The sequence below is a fragment of the Larimichthys crocea genome, chromosome I (assembly GCF_000972845.2).
Source record: "Larimichthys crocea isolate SSNF chromosome I, L_crocea_2.0, whole genome shotgun sequence".
NCBI classification, from domain to species: Eukaryota; Metazoa; Chordata; class Actinopteri; family Sciaenidae; genus Larimichthys; species Larimichthys crocea.
The window spans coordinates 22,529,139-22,548,622 of record NC_040011.1 but is presented as its reverse complement, the minus strand read 5'-3'; the positions used below and the strand labels follow the sequence as shown (position 1 = coordinate 22,548,622).

At 40.5% G+C, this 19,484-nt stretch overlaps 1 protein-coding gene across 1 annotated transcript in view; it reads left to right on the top strand.

The window, feature by feature from the left end:
• The first annotated feature begins 475 nt into the window (after positions 1-475).
• fat4 (FAT atypical cadherin 4) overlaps positions 476-19,484 on the top strand; it is a 50,716-nt gene continuing 31,707 nt past the window's right edge. The window contains exons 1-6 of the mRNA XM_019258438.2: positions 476-505; positions 1,443-1,574; positions 8,190-8,451; positions 9,170-9,520; positions 11,469-12,391; positions 13,854-14,028. Of these exons, the coding sequence (XP_019113983.2) occupies positions 476-505; positions 1,443-1,574; positions 8,190-8,451; positions 9,170-9,520; positions 11,469-12,391; positions 13,854-14,028 (1,873 nt within the window). The remainder of the gene's footprint in view (positions 506-1,442; positions 1,575-8,189; positions 8,452-9,169; positions 9,521-11,468; positions 12,392-13,853; positions 14,029-19,484) is intronic.

The following is a 19,484-nucleotide window of genomic DNA, read 5'->3' as shown; positions in this document are numbered from 1 at the left end:
TTGGTTTGATTGTTATTGGATCTGTTACAGCAAATATATGTACAAACTATTACTGTTATATTTTTCTATATTTCTTTTAATTCTTGTTCTCTTTCAGTGTTTTTTTTTCTTTTCTTTTTTTTGAGCATTTGACATTTGAGGCACTGATGCTTCATTGCATCCTTTGGGATGCTTCGTTTGCACTGTGTTGGATAGGGTTTAACTACCGAACTAAGAAAGTAATTTCTTTAAGGACCTGGCTTTGTTCATGTGGGCATTGTCAGGCATGTTGTAACAGGAAAGGCCTTCCCCAAATTGTTGCCACTAAGTTAAAAGCACACTATTGTCTAAAACACAGTATGTTGTAGTATTAATATTTCCCTTAATTGAACCTAAGGCACCTTTCCAAGACAATGAAAAACAAAAGCACAAAAAGGGACGTGGAAAAGGATGTCCACATACTTTTGGCCATCTACTGTATTCACTGCAAGCTAAGATGGTGACGGAGGGTTCCTCTCCAAGTGTGGTGGGACAACCATTGGGGGCCCTTAAGTGGGCTCATATGGTCCTTTGTAAAATCAGGAAAAGTTAAATGTCACTTACTTGAGATCACATAATTTATATAAACAATTGATCTAATCATAGGTTTTACTCTTACCACTGCTGTGTCTGTATTAAATTTAGATTATCAAGTCTCACTTGGACGAAGTTTATCCACTTGGGGGGTCTGTGGTCTACAGTAATGTGTGTTTATTTAGGTTTATAAGACATAAAAGTGAAAATCCCATAGCTGCAGTTAGTTTGCTCTTCTGTTACGCTTACTGTCAGTCTCTATGGAAAAGAGCCTCAAGTATTGTACACTCTCCTTGAGATACAGTGACAATAGAGTACGATGGAGATCTCTAGATATGTCAGTTTATGGCAGTTCAGCAGTATTTTATCTGGAGCAGGACTAATACTCCTGCTACCGCTACTACAGTACTTGTAGTGACTGCTACTGTGCTAAGCTTGGCTGCTAGGTTAATTTTTAGTGTATCAGGTGTTACTTTTTTATATAATTATTTAGATTAGTTACCACTAGAGGCATAACTAACCTAATTATGATGGCATTGGACAACAAATGTGAAAACAATCTGGTTTTATTCATTGTTGAACAAATATGTAGGTTGGCTTTAAGGACAGACTATTGATATAAATGATCTTTGGATAAAACAATAATTCAGTCTCTTTACTTTTTGACCTTTTAAGTCAATACACTTCATCTTTTCACACTTCACCTCTCTGGAGTCAGAGAATGATATCGTTCCCTTCTTTCCACAGCTTCTTCATCATCTGAAATCTAAGAAGATGGACGTGTTTCTTTTTTTTTTCTCTCTCTCTCTTTGCAGCGATCTTAACAGTTGTAGCAGGCCGAGTTTGGCAGAACTTTAACGGAAACTGTGTTGTTTATTCTTCCTCTGCAGGTGGAGATCACACTGCAGGACGTCAATGACAACCCGCCTGTTTTCCCTAATGACATTCTTGATGTGACCATTGAGGAGAATGTTGGAGATGGCTTCAAGATAATGCAGCTAACAGCCACGGATGCAGACGAGGTAATGGCTCCCCAAGTTTCTATTCTGTCTGACAGTGTTTTTGTAGTTCTCTGTGCCCGTTTTCCAGTCCACTGCTTTCAGAATAGATATCCTGGGAGTGATTTGAATTAAAAAATATGCTCTACATTTTTGTTCCTACAGTGTGGAAACCACTATAGATTCAAATGGGTTTTTGAGGCCAGCGCAGCTGTCAATATTGAAATGGAGTTAAGTCGACATTTAGTATCTTTACGTTGGACCATTTTCATGCCAAAAAAATTGCACATATTCAGGGCAGAAAAGTCATTCAAACAACATCAAGACTGTGGTAGGAAACTATCTGGCCCCAGGGAAACTCAACAAACCTGTAATATTTATCATGAAGGTCAGAGCGGTAACACATTCATTATCTGATATAGTGAGAAAGTAAATATGTCTTAGTACAGCACTTTGCAAAACAAAAGTTACACAGTGCTTCACAATTAAAGCAGTAAAGCTCAAACAGACAAGATAGTCAGAGCCATAAGAACAGCAAAATAGAAGATGATCTAATGGTAAAAAGTAAACTTTCTGACGTTTAAGATAGCAAACACATTTTATGCCTCTCTTTGGAGACTGGTGAGAGACTTTACGTCCCTATATGGAGAAAAAAATTGAGACTGACTCGAGGCCTTCACTGTGTGGTGTCTAAGAATGCCTAACCGCCACCTCTGTGGCAATGAAATGAAGCTGGCGGCAAAGCCAAAAACTGCAGGTCCTCATACGGCCTCTTGATGCTGGCTACAAAACAAGTCAGTCTCCATAAGTCTGCATATTAAAATGCCCCACTTCACAGCAGAAATAAACATACAGAAAATGGTTGTATTGTATTTAATCGTTCAACTGTACTGAGGACGATGGCATCTTTTTTGGATCAGCATGGAGGCGGCAGAAGCAGGACTACAGAGATGGCAGCAGCCAGAGCCACTACATTTACAACGGCTCTTCAAAAACCTACGGGTGACGTCATGGATACAACATCCATGTTTTATATGTATTCCGTGATAACCAAATGCCTTTTGCCATTACCTTGAAGTCTGAAATGAGGCAGCATAATTTTATTAAGTGCCATTGATTTCATAGACTTTCATTGGGGTGGGAAATTAAATATGTCAAATGTTTAAAATGTAAATGTGTACATATAAAAGCTATGTTGAAACATAGCTCACACCCAAAACGATTCACCCTGAATCTCATACTGTAAATTGATTACTTACATATGAGCAATACACTGAGCAATAAAGAGTGGAGCCACATGAGGAGTTTTAGAGGCTAGACTTGAGAGTACATTGCGATTAGTTTAACCCATGAACTTTGTCAGCACACCTGAAAACAGCAGTGACACAAAGTGGCCAAGACAGAATCATCCTTCTCTCTCTCACGTGTTGACGTTATCTGAGACATGTTGAGGCCACTGGTGTCACTGAGCCTAGAGGAGAACGGCCAGCGATTGATTTTTCGGCCTGCTGCTCTGATAGTCCCTACGCGGTCCCCATGGTTCACATTACATCACCGGCATCACTCTCAATTAGTTAAAGGCTCCATCTTTAGCCGCTTTAGGCAGGATATGGACATTAAATCCTGCAGTGAGCGAAACACAGGCTCTGCCTGCATCTCCAAGGTCTGCGGTCCCTCACCCACGCCAAAGGACACAGTTGAAATGAATGGAAAAAGTCAGGCCATAGAGGGGAGAGAGATTAGACAGAGTGAATATGGACTCAAATTTAATGTTAACTTATGAGGCCACACGTCTTTTATTGCACAGCTGTTACCTCACCTCCTTCTTTTCTCTCCGAATGTGAGAAAAGTCGTACAAAGTCTCACTTCTGGCCATTTTTTTTTTTTATCGGAATACTATATTGACTGTAAATCTCAGACCTGGATGCAGGTCAGTCTTTTCAGCTTGGGGATTTTAAGGACATTATTTGATTATTTTTCTTTTTTCAGCGCCAAAGTATTTCCAGCTTTGATCTTGAAAGGTTTAGCATATGGTATTGAAATCAAACTGTGCAGTTGTTCACTTTTTCCTCATATCTGAATTTAAGAAGGCCGCCAGCCTCAGCTGTGAGATGAAACTTAAGGCTTAGAGTCATTTGTAGAAAATCATTCATTTTTTTCTTTCCCATGTATGCACATAAGTATTCCAAAATGATACATTTAAAGGGCTTGCATTGAAGAGAAGCCACATTTGGCTTCCCGGCAGAGATTCAGATGAAAAGGAAAACATAGAAACACTTGAAGAGAATGTAGAACCTAAAGCCTTTTTAGGAATTACAGATTCTAGAGATGTTTACTCCAAACTTCAGTGCAGCCATGAATAGGTTGCTAAATGGAAGCCTGTACTTCATTCCAGCTCTCTCTTGGAGCCAGATATGAGGCCAGCCAAGTCTTTGCCCACATCCTTACGCAGGAAACTTAAGTTGCGCTGACACTAAGCGTACGGAACGTATTTGGAACCCTTGTTGAGAAAGCCACATGTGTGAGCCAGTGCAGAGTAGCCAAGAGTGCAAGCTGTTGGCCAGCTGACGGGCTGAATTCAGACATCATAATGATCCCATCCAATTTAACAGTGCTACATGTGGGATTCATGTGTGAGGGTATTAAAACGCTGTTTCTACGCATCCGTTTTTCACTACGCCTATTTCCACCCCCCAAAAAAAGAAGGAAGAGGTTGCATTAGAACTGAAAGAAAATCAATATAAAGGATGCAGGCTGGGCCTCTCTGAAAATGTTTCTCACCTCATTTGAAAGAAATATGCTGCCTTTTGTGCTTTTGGAAAGGCTATGAATGTTTTATTAGAATTCTGACCTTATGTGGAAAATATGTCAGGTAAAAACCTTTCTTAATGACGTTAAGTACAATGGGTGTTTTAGGAGAGGACTGAAAGTGAATTTTGCCACAAAATGAACAATAATATGTTCCAGAAGCGTACACACCCACTGCAAGTACACTTTTTGCAGTTGTGAATGCATTCAAAACAGAGTTACTGAGCAGCAGTGTAGCCATCTGGGCCATCTCTACTGTATCTTTCATAGACTTTATCTTTGAGTGCTCAGTGACAACACATTGCTTGTTTTTCTGAAGTCTGTGTTATAATTGGCTTGCTTGTTCGGTACTGTTGCATACAGGAAGCCCACTATCCCCGCCGGCGCTGTCTGCTTCGCACCTCTCACTTCTCATAGGAACTGCCTGCTCCCAAAAATCACTCATCTGCTAAATGAGTTTCCTTCTGCTCCTCCAGTCTGGTTCGCTTTACTCCCTGGAACGCCACTGTTTAATTGGTCAGCATGCCCCCCCCCCTCCCAAACAACCCACGTTGTCTTCGGAGAGCTGTAAAGTAGTCAGACCCTTGAGTGAAGGTCAAGAGGACAAGAGTGTGTGTTTGTGTGTGTAAGATCTTAATTACTTATGTTAGTTCAGTAAAGAGAGAGAAATTATAATGAGAATGATGGTATGTGTTTAAAACTTCCCTGTGTTCATGAGTTGTATAGGTATGTGTGTGCATTGGACTGTGGCCTAGATGGACCCCTTGCTCAGCCTCTCCCACCTCCCTTGCTCTGCCTTTGAACCCTATCAGAAAATTAATTGGCAATCCGCGGGTGTTGGGTTCCGGACTGCAGCCCAGGTGGCTGATGGGATTGCCAGATCTGGAGCCACTGATTGATGACAGCAGGGTCCTTAGATGAGCTGAGCCTCACTCCGTCCTCCTCGTTTCCCTCATTTTTTACTGAGGCTGGATCTTTGACCAGTTCTCTGGTAATGCAATGAGAGTCTGGGTCAAGAAGATGGAGGTTTTATCCGTTATAAAAACAGGCCACGGGAAAGAGATAAGAGCAAGTCATGAACTTGGCTGTACAATATTGACTCGGTCTGAAGCTTTTGGCAAATGGCCGCCATGTCCAGACTTGTTGGTGCATTAACATTTATGCACAAAGTCTGTTAAAGTTAGAAGGGAAAGAGAATATTTGTTTTTGTGACAGACGGAATTTATTCGGGTCTGTGCGTGCATCATCAAAATGAGTACAAAAATAATGGAGGTTTAATGCACAGGAACTCTAACCAACAGGCACTGTCCAACCATAGCATTACTCTTTGTGCTGTCCAACTGACAGCTGAAATTAATATACCTTAACTTTTTAGCTCTTGCTTTGGTCTCAACCATCAATTAAAAGCCCAGTGTGTAAGATCTAAAGGGCTTTATTTACACAACCTGTGAGAAATTAAGTATAATCTGCATAACTATGATTCAATCAGCTCAAAATATGATTTGTTGGGTTTTTGAATGAGCCTTTTATAACTACAGACACAGCAGGTCCTCTTCCAGGGCCTGCTATGTTGAACCGTCATGTTTCAGCAGTAGCCCAGAACATTCTTCATATATTTTTTGGCCTCCGTAGTTTGTCCTTTACAATGGAAAGGAGAGGGTGAGGCAAGCGGATTGTAATCAACAACACTGCTAGATTCCACTAAATCCTACACACTTGGTTTCCTTTAAACCCTCCACTGTTTTCACTAGATAGTTTCTAACTTTGTCTACCAGCAGTTTGGTTCTGCACAGGGGCTGTACAGTAACTGTGCTGCTACTGCTGGAAATGATACTAATGAGAGCCATGAGAGGGAACCAAAACTGATTGACAGACACTAAAACACTCTGTAGAGCAGACAGGAAATAGTAATAGGGTAATAGTACTATAAGTTCCTCACCACTAATAACCGCTTTCACATTACACATGTTTTTTTTTGTTTTTTTTTTCAGACATTTAAATATAAAAATGTTGATCAGGGCAACTTTAAACATGCAGCTTTTTTCGCTGGAAACAAAGGCAAAGATGCTAAAGAGCAAAGAGCAGCACAACAACAGGGAGTTGAGAAAAGTTTCACTTTATGGTAATGCCCTAAAAATAGCTCCTTTGTTCCCACAGAAAACTTCTTAATTGTTCACGAGGGGTTGAATATCTAACTTACGTGCTCAGCAAGTACATGCCTGAAAGGTGCAGATTAAGCGAGAGGTGAGAGACAGCGTGCCTCTTTGCATCACAACGCACCGCTTACATCCTCCAGCAGCTACTGTTACCCTTCAACATGTAAAATATAGTTTGTCATGTGAGAACCATTGTCCACCAAGGCAGTAAATGTGTCAATATGCAGATACAGCAGCAGCTTAATGCAATGCCTCTCAGCATAAGCCTCCCCATTGTCCTGGCAGGATCAAAAAGCATCAAGCAAACATCAGACATAGCTGAAAGAGTCTCTTTTAGCTTAGCTCTTAACCAACTGTAACCGGAGCTTTATCTCACTGAATAGCAGTAGCTTTTTGATGTTGCCTTTTCTTTTTTGGCAGAAGACATAGAGTGAGACAGTTGTCTGATCTCTTATTGTCCCCGGCACAAATATAAATGTCAAGCTCTGTCGTCAAGCTCATTCAGTTGTCATATCGCATTCAGTCCTCCTCTCCTATTCCAAAGCCTCTCGCTATAGCCATCACATGTGTCATGGCGCTTGTACTTGTCCAAGGTAACAGGGGATCTATTAGTTGCATTTATAGTGGAACACTATAGCCCCAGAAGTTCAAAGACCGAGAGGTAGTCTCACTAGAACACCACCATTCAGCTTCTGTGTTTCTTTTCCTTTTTCTCAGTCCAGTGTGACCTGACCTCTTTTTGATAAGCCTTTCAAATGATGCTTTTTATTATATATTATGTGATTCAACTGCATAAAAGTAGTCTTTGTTTTGACAGATTTTAGAGGTTGAAGGACGTGTTTAGAGTTACTGCACTGATAAATCTCCATTATATGAAGTATTTATTATTTCCTTCGAGTGTTAAAAGCCATATTTTCTTAAAACGTCTTTCAAGACACATATTTCTTCAAATTCTGTAAACAAGTTGATTTTTATTTGGAAGTAGATTGAAATAATCTGCACTGCACCAACAGATCTTTTTCCACTTGTTTAAAGAAGACTAGGCTGAGGGCCTCATAACAGTTATAAAAGAAATTTAATGCAGTGTGTCTCCAATGCCATAAATTAAGTTTTAAACATAAGTTTTTCTCTTTTTTCTTTGAGTTAGTGTCGAATCAAAGTCATTCAGAAAGTTTGGAGTTTGTCTCATATTTGTACAGGTCAGCTGCGCATAATCCCTTTACATCCGTCTTCTTCCATCTTGATTTGTGATCTAATGCATGGTCTTTTTGAAACCACAAGCCTTTCCTTGTGGTGTGTCTCTGTGAAAAAGTCACAGTGAAGGCTTTCATTCATGTTAGAGAAGTAGGTAGTTTGATCTAGAGACATCGTGACACACTAACATGTGTGATAAACAATCTAATTTCCGACCAGCTCGAGTTGCTTTGATGCTTGTAATCATGATGCTTTTCCTCTCCTACAGTTTGAGAACACATAAAGTTCAGCAAAGTACTTCTAAGTTATCTGAGGTTTTTTCACTTTTGATTCCTGAGAAGGAGAAAGTTGGAACAATGTTCTAGAAAACATGGCTAGCAAATAGTGAAATTTGTTCTGGTCTGCTGGCTGAGATGAGCTCATTTTGAAACAATGAAAAACTGTACAACCTATAATACCGAATTTTCCATCTTCCCCTCAGGGTCCCAATGCTCTTGTGACATATACAATCATCAGTGGGGCAGATGACAGCTTCCGGATTGATCCTGAATCAGGTGATCTGATTGCCACCAAGAAGCTGGATCGGGAACGACGTTCAAAGTATTCCCTTCTGGTGCGTGCAGACGATGGAAAACAGTCTTCTGACATGAGGCTGAACATCACCGTGAAGGATGTCAACGACCACACGCCCAAGTTCTCCCGTGTCACATATTCGTTTGACATCCCTGAAGACATGGCGCCAGGTAAGGTCTTAGCATTACTCAATGAAACAAAATGCAAAGAAATGAAGACGTAAAGTAGAAGATTGTAGACTCAGACAGGCAATATTTTGTCTTCTGCAAAAGCCCTTAGACTGAACTTAGACAGCTCTGTTAAGGTCATCAAATTATTAGGAGCAGCTTCTTTGTAGCAGTTTATAAAAGTTTCTTTTTTTCTTTTTACATTTTTTGAACATTTTTATATGACTGTTACAGCTTTCCAAAATCCTCTGTATCTTCCTTAAGGGGAAAATTAAGAGTTTAATAGGTCAAAGGGACAGTAACTAATATTTGATTTATATGGAATCTATCAGCAACCAGCATGATTTATATCGATACTGACAAATGTCTGGCACAGCTCCTTCATCCCTCTCACCGCTTCAATCACAACAATAAGTTTGGAAAGCAAAGCAGAACATCCTGTGAGGATTTAATTAAGATGTGATCATGTAAAATACTAATAAAAACACAGCTGTTTGCTCAGTTGTAGCTTTATCTAACCAGTGAAAGCTGGACTTTTGTTTCCAAATCGGTACGAGCCATGTGAGTCTGTTATTTTAGCAACTAGCGTAGCGATCACTGAATCACTGTATTAATAAACAGTCCTAATAACCCCCTGCAGATATATTAAAGTCATTTTGTTCTATAGGGCAGTAAAGTCTAACTTCTCGCCTCCATGTTACAACCCGTCTGACTCTCACAGGCTCCATCGTGGCGGCGATCCTGGCCAGCGACTCTGACTCAGGGGTGAACGGAGAGGTCACCTATTCACTGGAGGAGGACGATGAGGACGAGACGTTCCTCCTGAACCCGGTGACGGGTGTTTTCAATGTAACACGTCCGCTGGACTACGAGACTCAGCAGTACTATATTCTGACAGCGAAGGCCCTGGATGGAGGGGGGCAGGCCAGCACAGTCAGAGTGTATTTCAACATCCTAGATGTGAATGACAATCCCCCGATCTTTAACACCAGTGTGTACAGCACGTCTGTCTCCGAGAGTCTGCCGCCTGGATCCAGTATTGTTACTGTTGGAGCAACCGATGCTGATGATGGTATGTGCATGTGGAAAATTGCATTAGAAATGGTATCAAATACAAGATAAATACTTTATGCTTTTAGGTCAATGTAGATATCAATATTTGAGAGTAACAGATTAGTAATAACAACATACAATAAGTTGTTTTCAGATATGAAAATAGCAAAAATTTAAGATAGCAACAAATATTGGACACTAAACTTAACTGGAATCTGCAAAAATAATACAAATATACAAAACATATTTAACAAAAACAAATGAAACTTGAATTGCGTAAAATGTAAGCAAGAAAAATGTATCAGCAAGTCATGAAAATTATTGATTAAAATGAAATCCCAGTTAAATGAAGTTAAACCCTTGTCAAGTATCCCAGAGATGTCAACATATTTAAAGGAAACAGTTCTGTGGGAATATTTTGAGCAGTTATGTACTTTTGTACTGCATAAATCAAGTGTGAGTTAGCCATAGAAGCTTAATTTAATATAGGCCTGTCATTTTGTTATGACAGTTGGTTACACAGAAGCTCTCAAACCTACATTTTATTTTTCATTTTTATTTCGTGTCATGCGTGAATGATTTGATGAAATGCATCTTCACCGTATGATTAAGTGGCTCGAGTTATTTTCTGCGTTTCAGGTGGTGGGTTTCGTGTCTGTGAAGTGCCGTGTGGTATTTGAACAGTCACCACTACTCTCCTCTGCTGTAATTACCGCTTCACCCAGGCCTAATGTGGTTATTGTGACCTACATTCCTGGGAAATACGCTGCCTAGTTCTTAACCAGAGTCTGGCTTCTTTCTCCGCTGTCCATATAATCTGACCGCGTCATCCTCTCAGATATGTAGTTGCTGCTTTCCACTGTCAAAATAAAACGCTGCCATTGTTAGCACTTCCTAAGTCCTGACCCCTGATCCCCAGACTTTGTCTCTACACGGCATAGCCTAAACTCGGATGGAAGTAACACTCAAGCTTTTGATAAGGGATTACTTGTGTACTGTAAATACACGCTGGAGTGTGGGAAGGTGCCGGCGCTTTCCACATGAATACCCCGTTGAGTTGAATTACAGATGCTCAATTTAAGCTCATTTTAACCCCCAGTTCCTGGGGAATGCGGCGGATAAGGCCAGATTTCAAGGTTAGATAGTTTACCGCATCCACCCACACTATCACACTATAGTTATCTAATTTAAATAAATGTTTAAATTGTGAGGGATTTTCCAAAACGGCATGACCACACTATCAGTTTCGGAAGTGGTTTGCAGTGGTGTTTCTCTTTTGATAGCAATCTGTCATGCTACATGAATGGATTGTCAGCTTGGAGGACAAGAGTAGCAGCCAGAGCCCCAGCTGTTAGACATGCACAATTTGTGGAAATGGATGCTGATAACGCATATATGTACCTGATTCAGATACATACAGAATATTAAGATCTGGAACAATGGATGTCAACATTCGACCTCTGTTATGCTGTACTGTCTGTTTGTTATCTGGTTATTTGTTTAATACAAGGTCATGCTAAAATATTTCCTTGCAGATTAATTTATTTTTGGCCCTGCAACTGTCACTCAAGAAGATTTTATTTAAAAATATACCCTAACTCCCTCTAACAAGAGAGAGCATTGCATTTAATTCCTGCTTCTCCACAGATTCCTCCAGTTTACCCCAACTCAAGTTTGGCACCAGGTTTTGTTAGTTTTCCAATCGGGGAAACTAACACATTTAACCTTGGGAGCAAAATCTAAATGTAATTAAAGATCTCAGTCTTTTGTTTGTTTCATTGTTGTTCAGTATCTTTTGGTATAAAACACTTGAGATTGAGTGCATTCCAAACTATGAATAGGTCCGAGAAGTAAATCTGCAGATTAGTCCACAATGAAAATTATAGTAATTGTTACCTGCAGTCACTAAACAGAATTTGTAGGTGCTGAATATATTGTCTTCAGATTTTCTGCTTTCTGTTTTCCAGGCCTAAATGCCCAACTCCTCTACAGAATTGCATCTGGTGATCCCCAAGGCCACTTTGTCATCACCAAGGAAGGAGTTCTCCAAACCAAGAAGGCCTTGGACAGAGAAACCCAGTCCTTCTACAACCTTATGGTCACAGTCAATGACCTAGCTCCATCTCCCATGACCCGCTTCACCAGCACTGCTCAGGTGTCGGTTATTCTTCTGGATGTCAACGACTGCCCGCCAACCTTTAGTTCTCAAAAGATGACCTACATCCAGGAGAACACACCAGTGGACACGGTCGTGTTCACCGCCCAGGCCACAGATGCTGACAGTGGACCCAACAGCTACGTTGAGTACGCCCTCAGAGGACCCTTTGGTAACAAGTTCAGCATCGGTACAATTGATGGAGATGTCAGGTTGGTTGGGGAACTCGACCGTGAGGAGCTTTCCAACTACACTCTCACAGTCGTAGCTACAGATAAAGGTGAACCCCCTCTGTCTTCAACAATGGATGTGACTATGGTGGTTCTGGATGTTAACGACAACACACCAAGTTTCTCACAGAATATCTATGATATTGAGATTGAGGAGAACACTTTGACTGGGACAGATGTCATCCAGGTGTTCGCAAGCGATGCGGATGAGGGCACCAATGGGCAGATCCGATTTTCTATCTCAGGAGGCAACACCAACTCTGATTTCAGGATTGATTCAGTTACAGGGGTGATTTCAGTGGCCAAGCAGCTGGACCGTGAGGCACGTTCATCCTATTCCCTGGTGGTCCAAGCTGCAGACCGAGGAAGCAGCCCCAGGGTGGACCGTACAACAGTCAACATTGTGTTGTTGGACGTCAACGACTGCTCCCCTGTGTTTGAGCTCTCTCCTTACACTGTCCATGTTCAGGAGAACTTGGAGAACCTACCAAAAAACATCCTGCAGGTCAGTATGTTTGTTTTGTTTTTCCCTTGTCAAGACATTCATTGGAATTTAAGCAGTTAGGACATGATTAACATTCACAGACAGGACTTGTGAGTAAAAAGAAGGCAGTGTTTTGAATGACAGTTCTAAAACCTTAAATAAGCTAATGCCTTAACCAAATCTGTAGTAATACTAAGTTAATAAGTGCAGGTATGTGAGCAGTATCAGTGCACTAAACCACTTACCATGGTGGTCTTATTTTGTTAAACAAATGTCTGACTGAAATGATAAAGAACTGATATATGACTGCAATTTGCTCTGCACAATTAGAGCTTTATAGGATTTCACTGAAATATGAAACTTGGCTAAATTGCATGACAAGGCAATTAACATCCCAACCACCCTGATGACTAAATGAGCCATATATAAAAAATGGAGGGGAAGGCCTGATTTCCAGTGACGGCGCAATTCCATTTTCTTACGCTTGTGTACCTTGTGAGGAAATGAGGGTACAGTTATGTGGTGGGAAGGGGTCCAGACTTGGTGGGTTTTGCCACACAGGAACACACATCTGTACACTAACCTGGCTGTCTGCGGCATACATGGCAGGGAGGGCTGGAGAACCCACAAAGCGTTTGGGCACATCAGTGAAGTGTGGTAGTGTAATGCTGCAGCATAAGGGGAAAAATCAGACTTACTAATAGTTCATACTCTGAAACGATTAAATGAGTGTCTATCCTTAATCCCTACAGCAGCCTAAAGTAGAGTCATTTTACATTACTTTTTTTCTGTGGATTCTCTGGAAAAGTCTGATTAGACAAAGTGAATAAGTAATGATCTTCCTTGCCTCAACAATTAACTTCATAGTGCCGCTCAGCACCGTGATGGTAATTAACTCTCAGCTGCTTCGGTGGGAAGATCCAGTAAGGATGATGGTTACACTGGGTTACCTCTAGTGATATTTGGTTGTGTGAATAAAACTTGCAAGAATACAAAAACATCCAGAGATAATAAAACTTTAAAAATGCGACTGTGCAAGGATTTGATTTTTTTTGATTGAGGAGATCACTTGTCAGCTAATACATCTGGTCACTACATTACAATGTCAAGGCAAGTTTATTTATAAAGCCGAAAGCAGCTTATCTCCAGCGATGGAAAGTATTTTGACTCAAGACCTGTACTTAAACATAATTTTTAGGTACTTTATATAAAATGAGACCGATTTTACATGTAAAACATATGATCAACTACTGTAGAATATGATGCCTTGGTAAAGATATAGAAACACTAAAGTATGGTTCTTGAGTAAATATACCTACTGTTGTATTTATTACTGTAATTACTCCACCACTGCAGCCTTGTTGTTACAGCTCCTCTCTGGCTCTCCAGTTCTTTAAATTCAAACTGTAGTTTTCAGACGAAAATGAAAAACACATTTCTTGTACAAGTTTGATTTTCTGAAAAGTTTGTTTCTGTTTTCCAGGTTGTTGCCAGAGACGACGATCAAGGTGCCAACGGCCAGCTGAGCTACATGCTAAGCAGTGGGAATGATGAGGCCGCATTCAGCCTGTCGTCTAGCGGTCAGCTGAGCCTGACACAAACTCTGGACCGCGAGGCTCAGGGGAAATACACCCTGCTGATTACAGCCACTGACTCAGGTAAGACCGCACTGGAAGTTTGGAGCTGCGAGGGTGGCTGATACCATCTTGAAATGTTTGAAAGACGATTTCATGCTGGCCTTTCAGTATTCTGTTTCAGTTTATAGTGTTCCAAAATCAGTTGTTTATATCTGAACTGTTACCACATTCAACTTGTTCAACTTTATCATCCATGATCTGGTAAATCTGGTGAGAACTGAGCACCGTGTAATGTGTCCTTACACGGACATTGTTGAATTGTAGCAAGGCTAGAAACATATTTTGTAATCAGCCAGCAAAAACTGAGCTGAAAAGGAATATTTTCAAGAACTAACAGCAATGTCAACAAACAGCATTTTGATTTCATAGTGTGCACAGGGCTCCTTTTGTGTGGCACAATAACCTAAACATTCAGGAGTTTTTAGCTTGCAAAATAGTGGGTGTTTTTTTGACCTATTCTCCAGAAGTCCTTTCAGCGGGTTCGATTGAACAGCATCCTCTGTTTATTTGGATACAGCGGTAGAGCTTGTTATAGCCAGATAAAAGGTTAACTTGTTATTGCATAGAGGCCAGTTAATGTGCAGTTAAAGGAGTACATGCGTATCCCCATTGCAGCCAAATCACATGGTATCCCAGTTAAGTATATGTTTCCCCGAGCTGCTCTGGCACGGCCGTCATGGTCTGAGGCTGGTTCTGTTTCATTCCTGGACTGACCATGTGACCATTCATAACCCTGTGTATTTTTGACTGTGCGCAAGGCTTTGGTGAGAATTGGAACAATGTTGCATGAAGTGAAAAAATGTTAAATACTTGAACACAAATACACTTTTTTGTGTTTATATCCATTTCCTAGTCAGTGAATCAGCAGCATATTTGTGGTAGAGATTGTTACATTTTCATTATAAGCGTACATTAATCAAAAAATCTGTGTACCGGCATGAAATTTTCAGATAATCAAGTCAAAATGTCTTCTCCATGTTTTGTTGAAAATCTCTTGCTTCATATAGTGTTCAGAGGTTTGTGCCACATGGACAAAGTTGCCCAACAAGCGAACATACTAATTAGGATTCGATCCCTTTTTGTATGTTTCACAAGGAGTCCATATTTAGAGCCCTGACAACAATTCCAAAATATTTTGACAGGATGTTTCAGTACAATGTTGGTGAGAGGCAGAAAAAGGGATTTGGGGTAGAATATCAAAATATCAAAAACCCCATAATCATAGTACAGGCCAAATTACCCAGAAGCATTTTCTCACATTTTTGAGGCCTCGGCTGAGACAGTGGGGGGAAATGGTTCTCCCAGGCGCTATCTGGCAGGAAATGTTGAAGGTGGATGGTGCAGACATGTCTCCAAGTCTGCTGTCTACCATGACCTATTTTCAACCACAGACATTTATCTTAACATGTTAAAGTCTGCCTTTATCTTCTTGTACTGTCCAATTTGACTAGTTTTACTCCTAAACACCATGTACCAGAGAGGGAAAAAAAAACTAAAAGGATTTATCACACTAATCTTTCCGTCTGTAAAAGTATTCTGGCAGACAAGGACTTAATCTGTTTGTCAAAGAATATGTTGTATTGTCATATTTGGTATTTATATGATAGTCAAGTCAGAGTTCTGCAGAAGCCACTGTGCCCTGCAAACACTTCATCATGAGCAGAAGAGATAATTTTGTGTTAACACAAGTGCTGCATGACTTATGATCAGAGACATGTGCTTTTTCAACTTTTTTAAACTTCTGTGAATGAATCATTGACTGACTTCCATGTATTCAGGCAAGATTGTGTGCCAGCTGCATTGTGCTATAGTGGTCCATCCTCCTGGGATATTTTCAGTCATTTCAGTGAAGGTAAACTCATTAATCGCAGCCCGAGCGGAGCTTCAGGACCCTCTCTGCTGCTGTGCTGACTGAAATCTGTCATGAAATGGATGGAAACAAAAGAGCTCACCGGGTGCCGGTTCCCATAATGGGTTCTGGCTCAGGAGAACGGCAGAATTTGGCAAACGTCTGTCATTATTTGAAAAGCTGTGTACAGCCCTCCCCCGAAATGTGGCATCCATACAAGCAGCTTAAAGGTGTTTTACAAGACGTCTTGTTGAGAGGAAACTTTAAGATCAGACCTGGGATATTATGTTATTTTTTTTCTCTCTTTTCCTTATTTATGGAAAGCTGTCTTGCAGCATTTATGAGTTAACTAGTTGTGCAGGTATGGAGAGACAGCAGGGGCTGCAGGGTCCAAGACTGATCTAAACGCTGGGTCAACATCTGGGATCAGCTGCAGGCAAATCAGATTTGTAAGCCACTGCTTAGCAACTTACAAGTTATGCCCCCATGGAAGAACGTGAAACAACAAGATTTCCAGTAGAGCAACACAGTCAAATACTTTTGCCACTGATTGTTTATGGAATAGCTTTAGGTGGGCATCTGTGGTTGAAGGTAACATATTTTTAATCATCTGGCAGCTGGTCAGGTGTTGGACTTTGCAAGTATCCCAGAGTTTGATAGCATTCTCTCCATTCTTTAAACCAGAAGCTTCTTTTAAAGTAATATGGAACATATTCCATTAAATATCAAGTTGTCAGTATTGGAGTTTATTTGAGTCATCAATTAAATGTTTGCTATTGTTGTATCCATGCAAATAATCTTTTCTTCTATGTGAGGGCTAGTAAGAAATATGAGCTGGATGACTGAGAACCTTCACAAAGTTGATTCTTTAATTTCACTCATCATGTTCTGTGTGTTTATTATATTCCGTTCTGTGTGTTTATTATATTCTCTGTGTTAATTAAGATTATGTTGAAAACAAGCATTCGTCCTTCAACATGCCTTGGTTTCAATGTGTTTAGCAAATCCTTGAATAAATCAAATCAGAATAAAAGTTTTCCAGCTTATTTGAGAAGCCTGAGATGAGTTATACTGGGAAATTAAATTAAAATTGACCAAAATTGATGGAAAATTTCGATTACATTGAGGAGATGAACTAGTTTGTGTGACAGTGGTGTACACACATTGCTTGTGTGTGGACATATTATTGGTTTTGTGTGTGTTTATATGTTTGTAGTTGTGTTTTATGTCTGTTGCTTCTGAGTTTGTGTGAGTCTGCGTGTGGTGAGAGCGTCCTCAGGGCACATTGACATGCACCATGTTTGGTCACATTTATTAAAGAGAAGGCACAGTAAATCCCTTGGCCCATGCCTATTATGGAGGATACGGTCGCATAGAAATCCCATGTCTTTCACATGCCTTCGGCACATTGCTCCATAGTGCCACTCTGTATATAACCTTTTAGCTGGTGGGTGAGGGGAAGTTTTGGGGGGCTAAACGACCGAAACGACCGCTTAGCAGATAAAGAATTTTAATGACCATTCCCTATTTTAAAGCAGGATCTTTTATTCTCTTAAATGGCTCCCATGAATCTGGTGTATAAACCCTCCAGTCTCCAGAGTGCCCCCCCCAGTTGAATAATGATGTGCCAATCTTCACTGTGTCATCAGGTTTAGAGCAAGAACAACAAAGAATATTTTACATTAATATATGTCTGTCCATCTATGGCATATTTGGGAAATAGAAATATACTGTAGAGCAAATTAAATTACGAACGAACACTGATAACTGGGTGTTAAAACCTGGCCGAGGCATTGCTAGATCACTGTCTAATGCTTGCCACAATAAATCTTTAATGGGGTCCATTTCTGAAGGTTTCAGCTAGTCTACAGTCTAGTGGCAACACAAGACTTCGCCAAATAAAATATCAGGTTCCTCAAATGAACTTTAACAGAGCAGTAACATTCTGGATCAGCTCTTAAAAAACTTTGCAGTAACAATGTGGTCTTGCAGAGTTTTTTCCTATCGCCTGTTTTCTCTTTTCCACTCCCTGGTACACTTTAACAATTGCTGGATTTGAATGTTTGTGTAAATAGCTTTGGTAAGTAATGTGGGGGTTTAAAAAGGTGGTGTGGCTTGGATGATTAGTGCTTTAGCCTGGCAAAATACACTTTTTAATGATGTTTATTTGTTGTGTTTCTCTTAGGAGCCCGGTTAGCACATCACATTCTCACAAAGCTGATTATATCATAGCCAGTTGTAGCTGTGCGTAGCTGCTGTTGCTTTACATTTGAATAACCTGTAGTATGTAATGTGTGTGTGAATAAGTATGCATGTTTCCACTCTTAAACACTTTTCCAAAGTCATATTTTAGATTTATATTGCCCATGTATGAACATTATAGAGTTGTGTTATGGGCAAATTATACTGCCAGTGTATGTTTTCCACCTCTCACGCTGGTTATGATCTGTTAGTTTTGCTGTGTCACCATAAAATGGAAAATAGTCACTGATTGGTCCACAGATGCCCCGCTAAATAGGGATTTCCAAGTATTCAACAACACAGAAAATAAAAGTGCTATTGTAATAAAAACACAAAAGTCAAATCACTTTATTAAATTTCACCACAGGCTCTAAAATATGAGGAAAAAGCAGCACTTTGTGTCTGTCGATACGCTTTCCTTGAATGCCTGCAAACCGCCAAACCCTATCCTTAACATATGGGGAAGGAATTATGCAAAAAGCATTCAGACACAGCACTCCATAAATAACTGGCAGGCTGTATAACATTTTAAGTTTAATTTGACGAATGCCTCTCAGATTGCTGTATTATTAGAACTATTCTCTCTTATACCGGATAGCAGCTTTCAGTGTTCGACTGAGATATCCCTTTCACACGCTTGCTTGTTAACTGTGAGAAAACCTCTGTTTACTCTGTTGTGTTTGGCAAACTGTGCAGTGGGACAGCTCACACCCTGCACTCAGCTCCTCCGAGGCCATTCATGGGTGCTGGACGGGGTCGCATTAAAAGGAGCTTTGTCGCAAAGCAACAGGTTCTCAGAGGCAGAAAAATGTCAATTTTGCCTTGATGGCGGCCAATTCTCTCTCCTCTGAGTAATGATGTGTTTTATTTACGCTGTCCCTTAAGAGCACAATCTATCCGCAGTCCATAAACCGTAATTAACCGTTTAGCCTTAAGCTTCAGGCTACAGATGGGCTGTCTCATAAGTTTACACATTCATCTATCTTTCCTAAGTCAACCTGTCCTGGACTTCCCAGTTTAATGAACCCAGTTGTTTGATCATCCACGATTTGTTCTTGTTTGTCTCTTTATCGATAAAACATCAGTCAATATATACTAAAGGAAGAGATTATCTCTTGTGCCAGCAGAGACACTCAAAACTGCTTCTTAGCACGGCTTAGACTGAGCAACTCAGGGCAACGCAGTGCCTTTTCCCAGGAGGTGGGTGCTGCTGTTTCCTTCAAATCAACCCCCTGCAAAGCTCTCACAGCAGTGTGCGCCCTCATAGCAGCTGCAGCGGTCAAAAAACAGATAGCTTAATCGTCATTAACACATGTATATGTACCCCCTCCGGTTCAGAAAGTATGGCCACACCACCTTCATGGAGGTTAATGTGATTTGTCTGGTG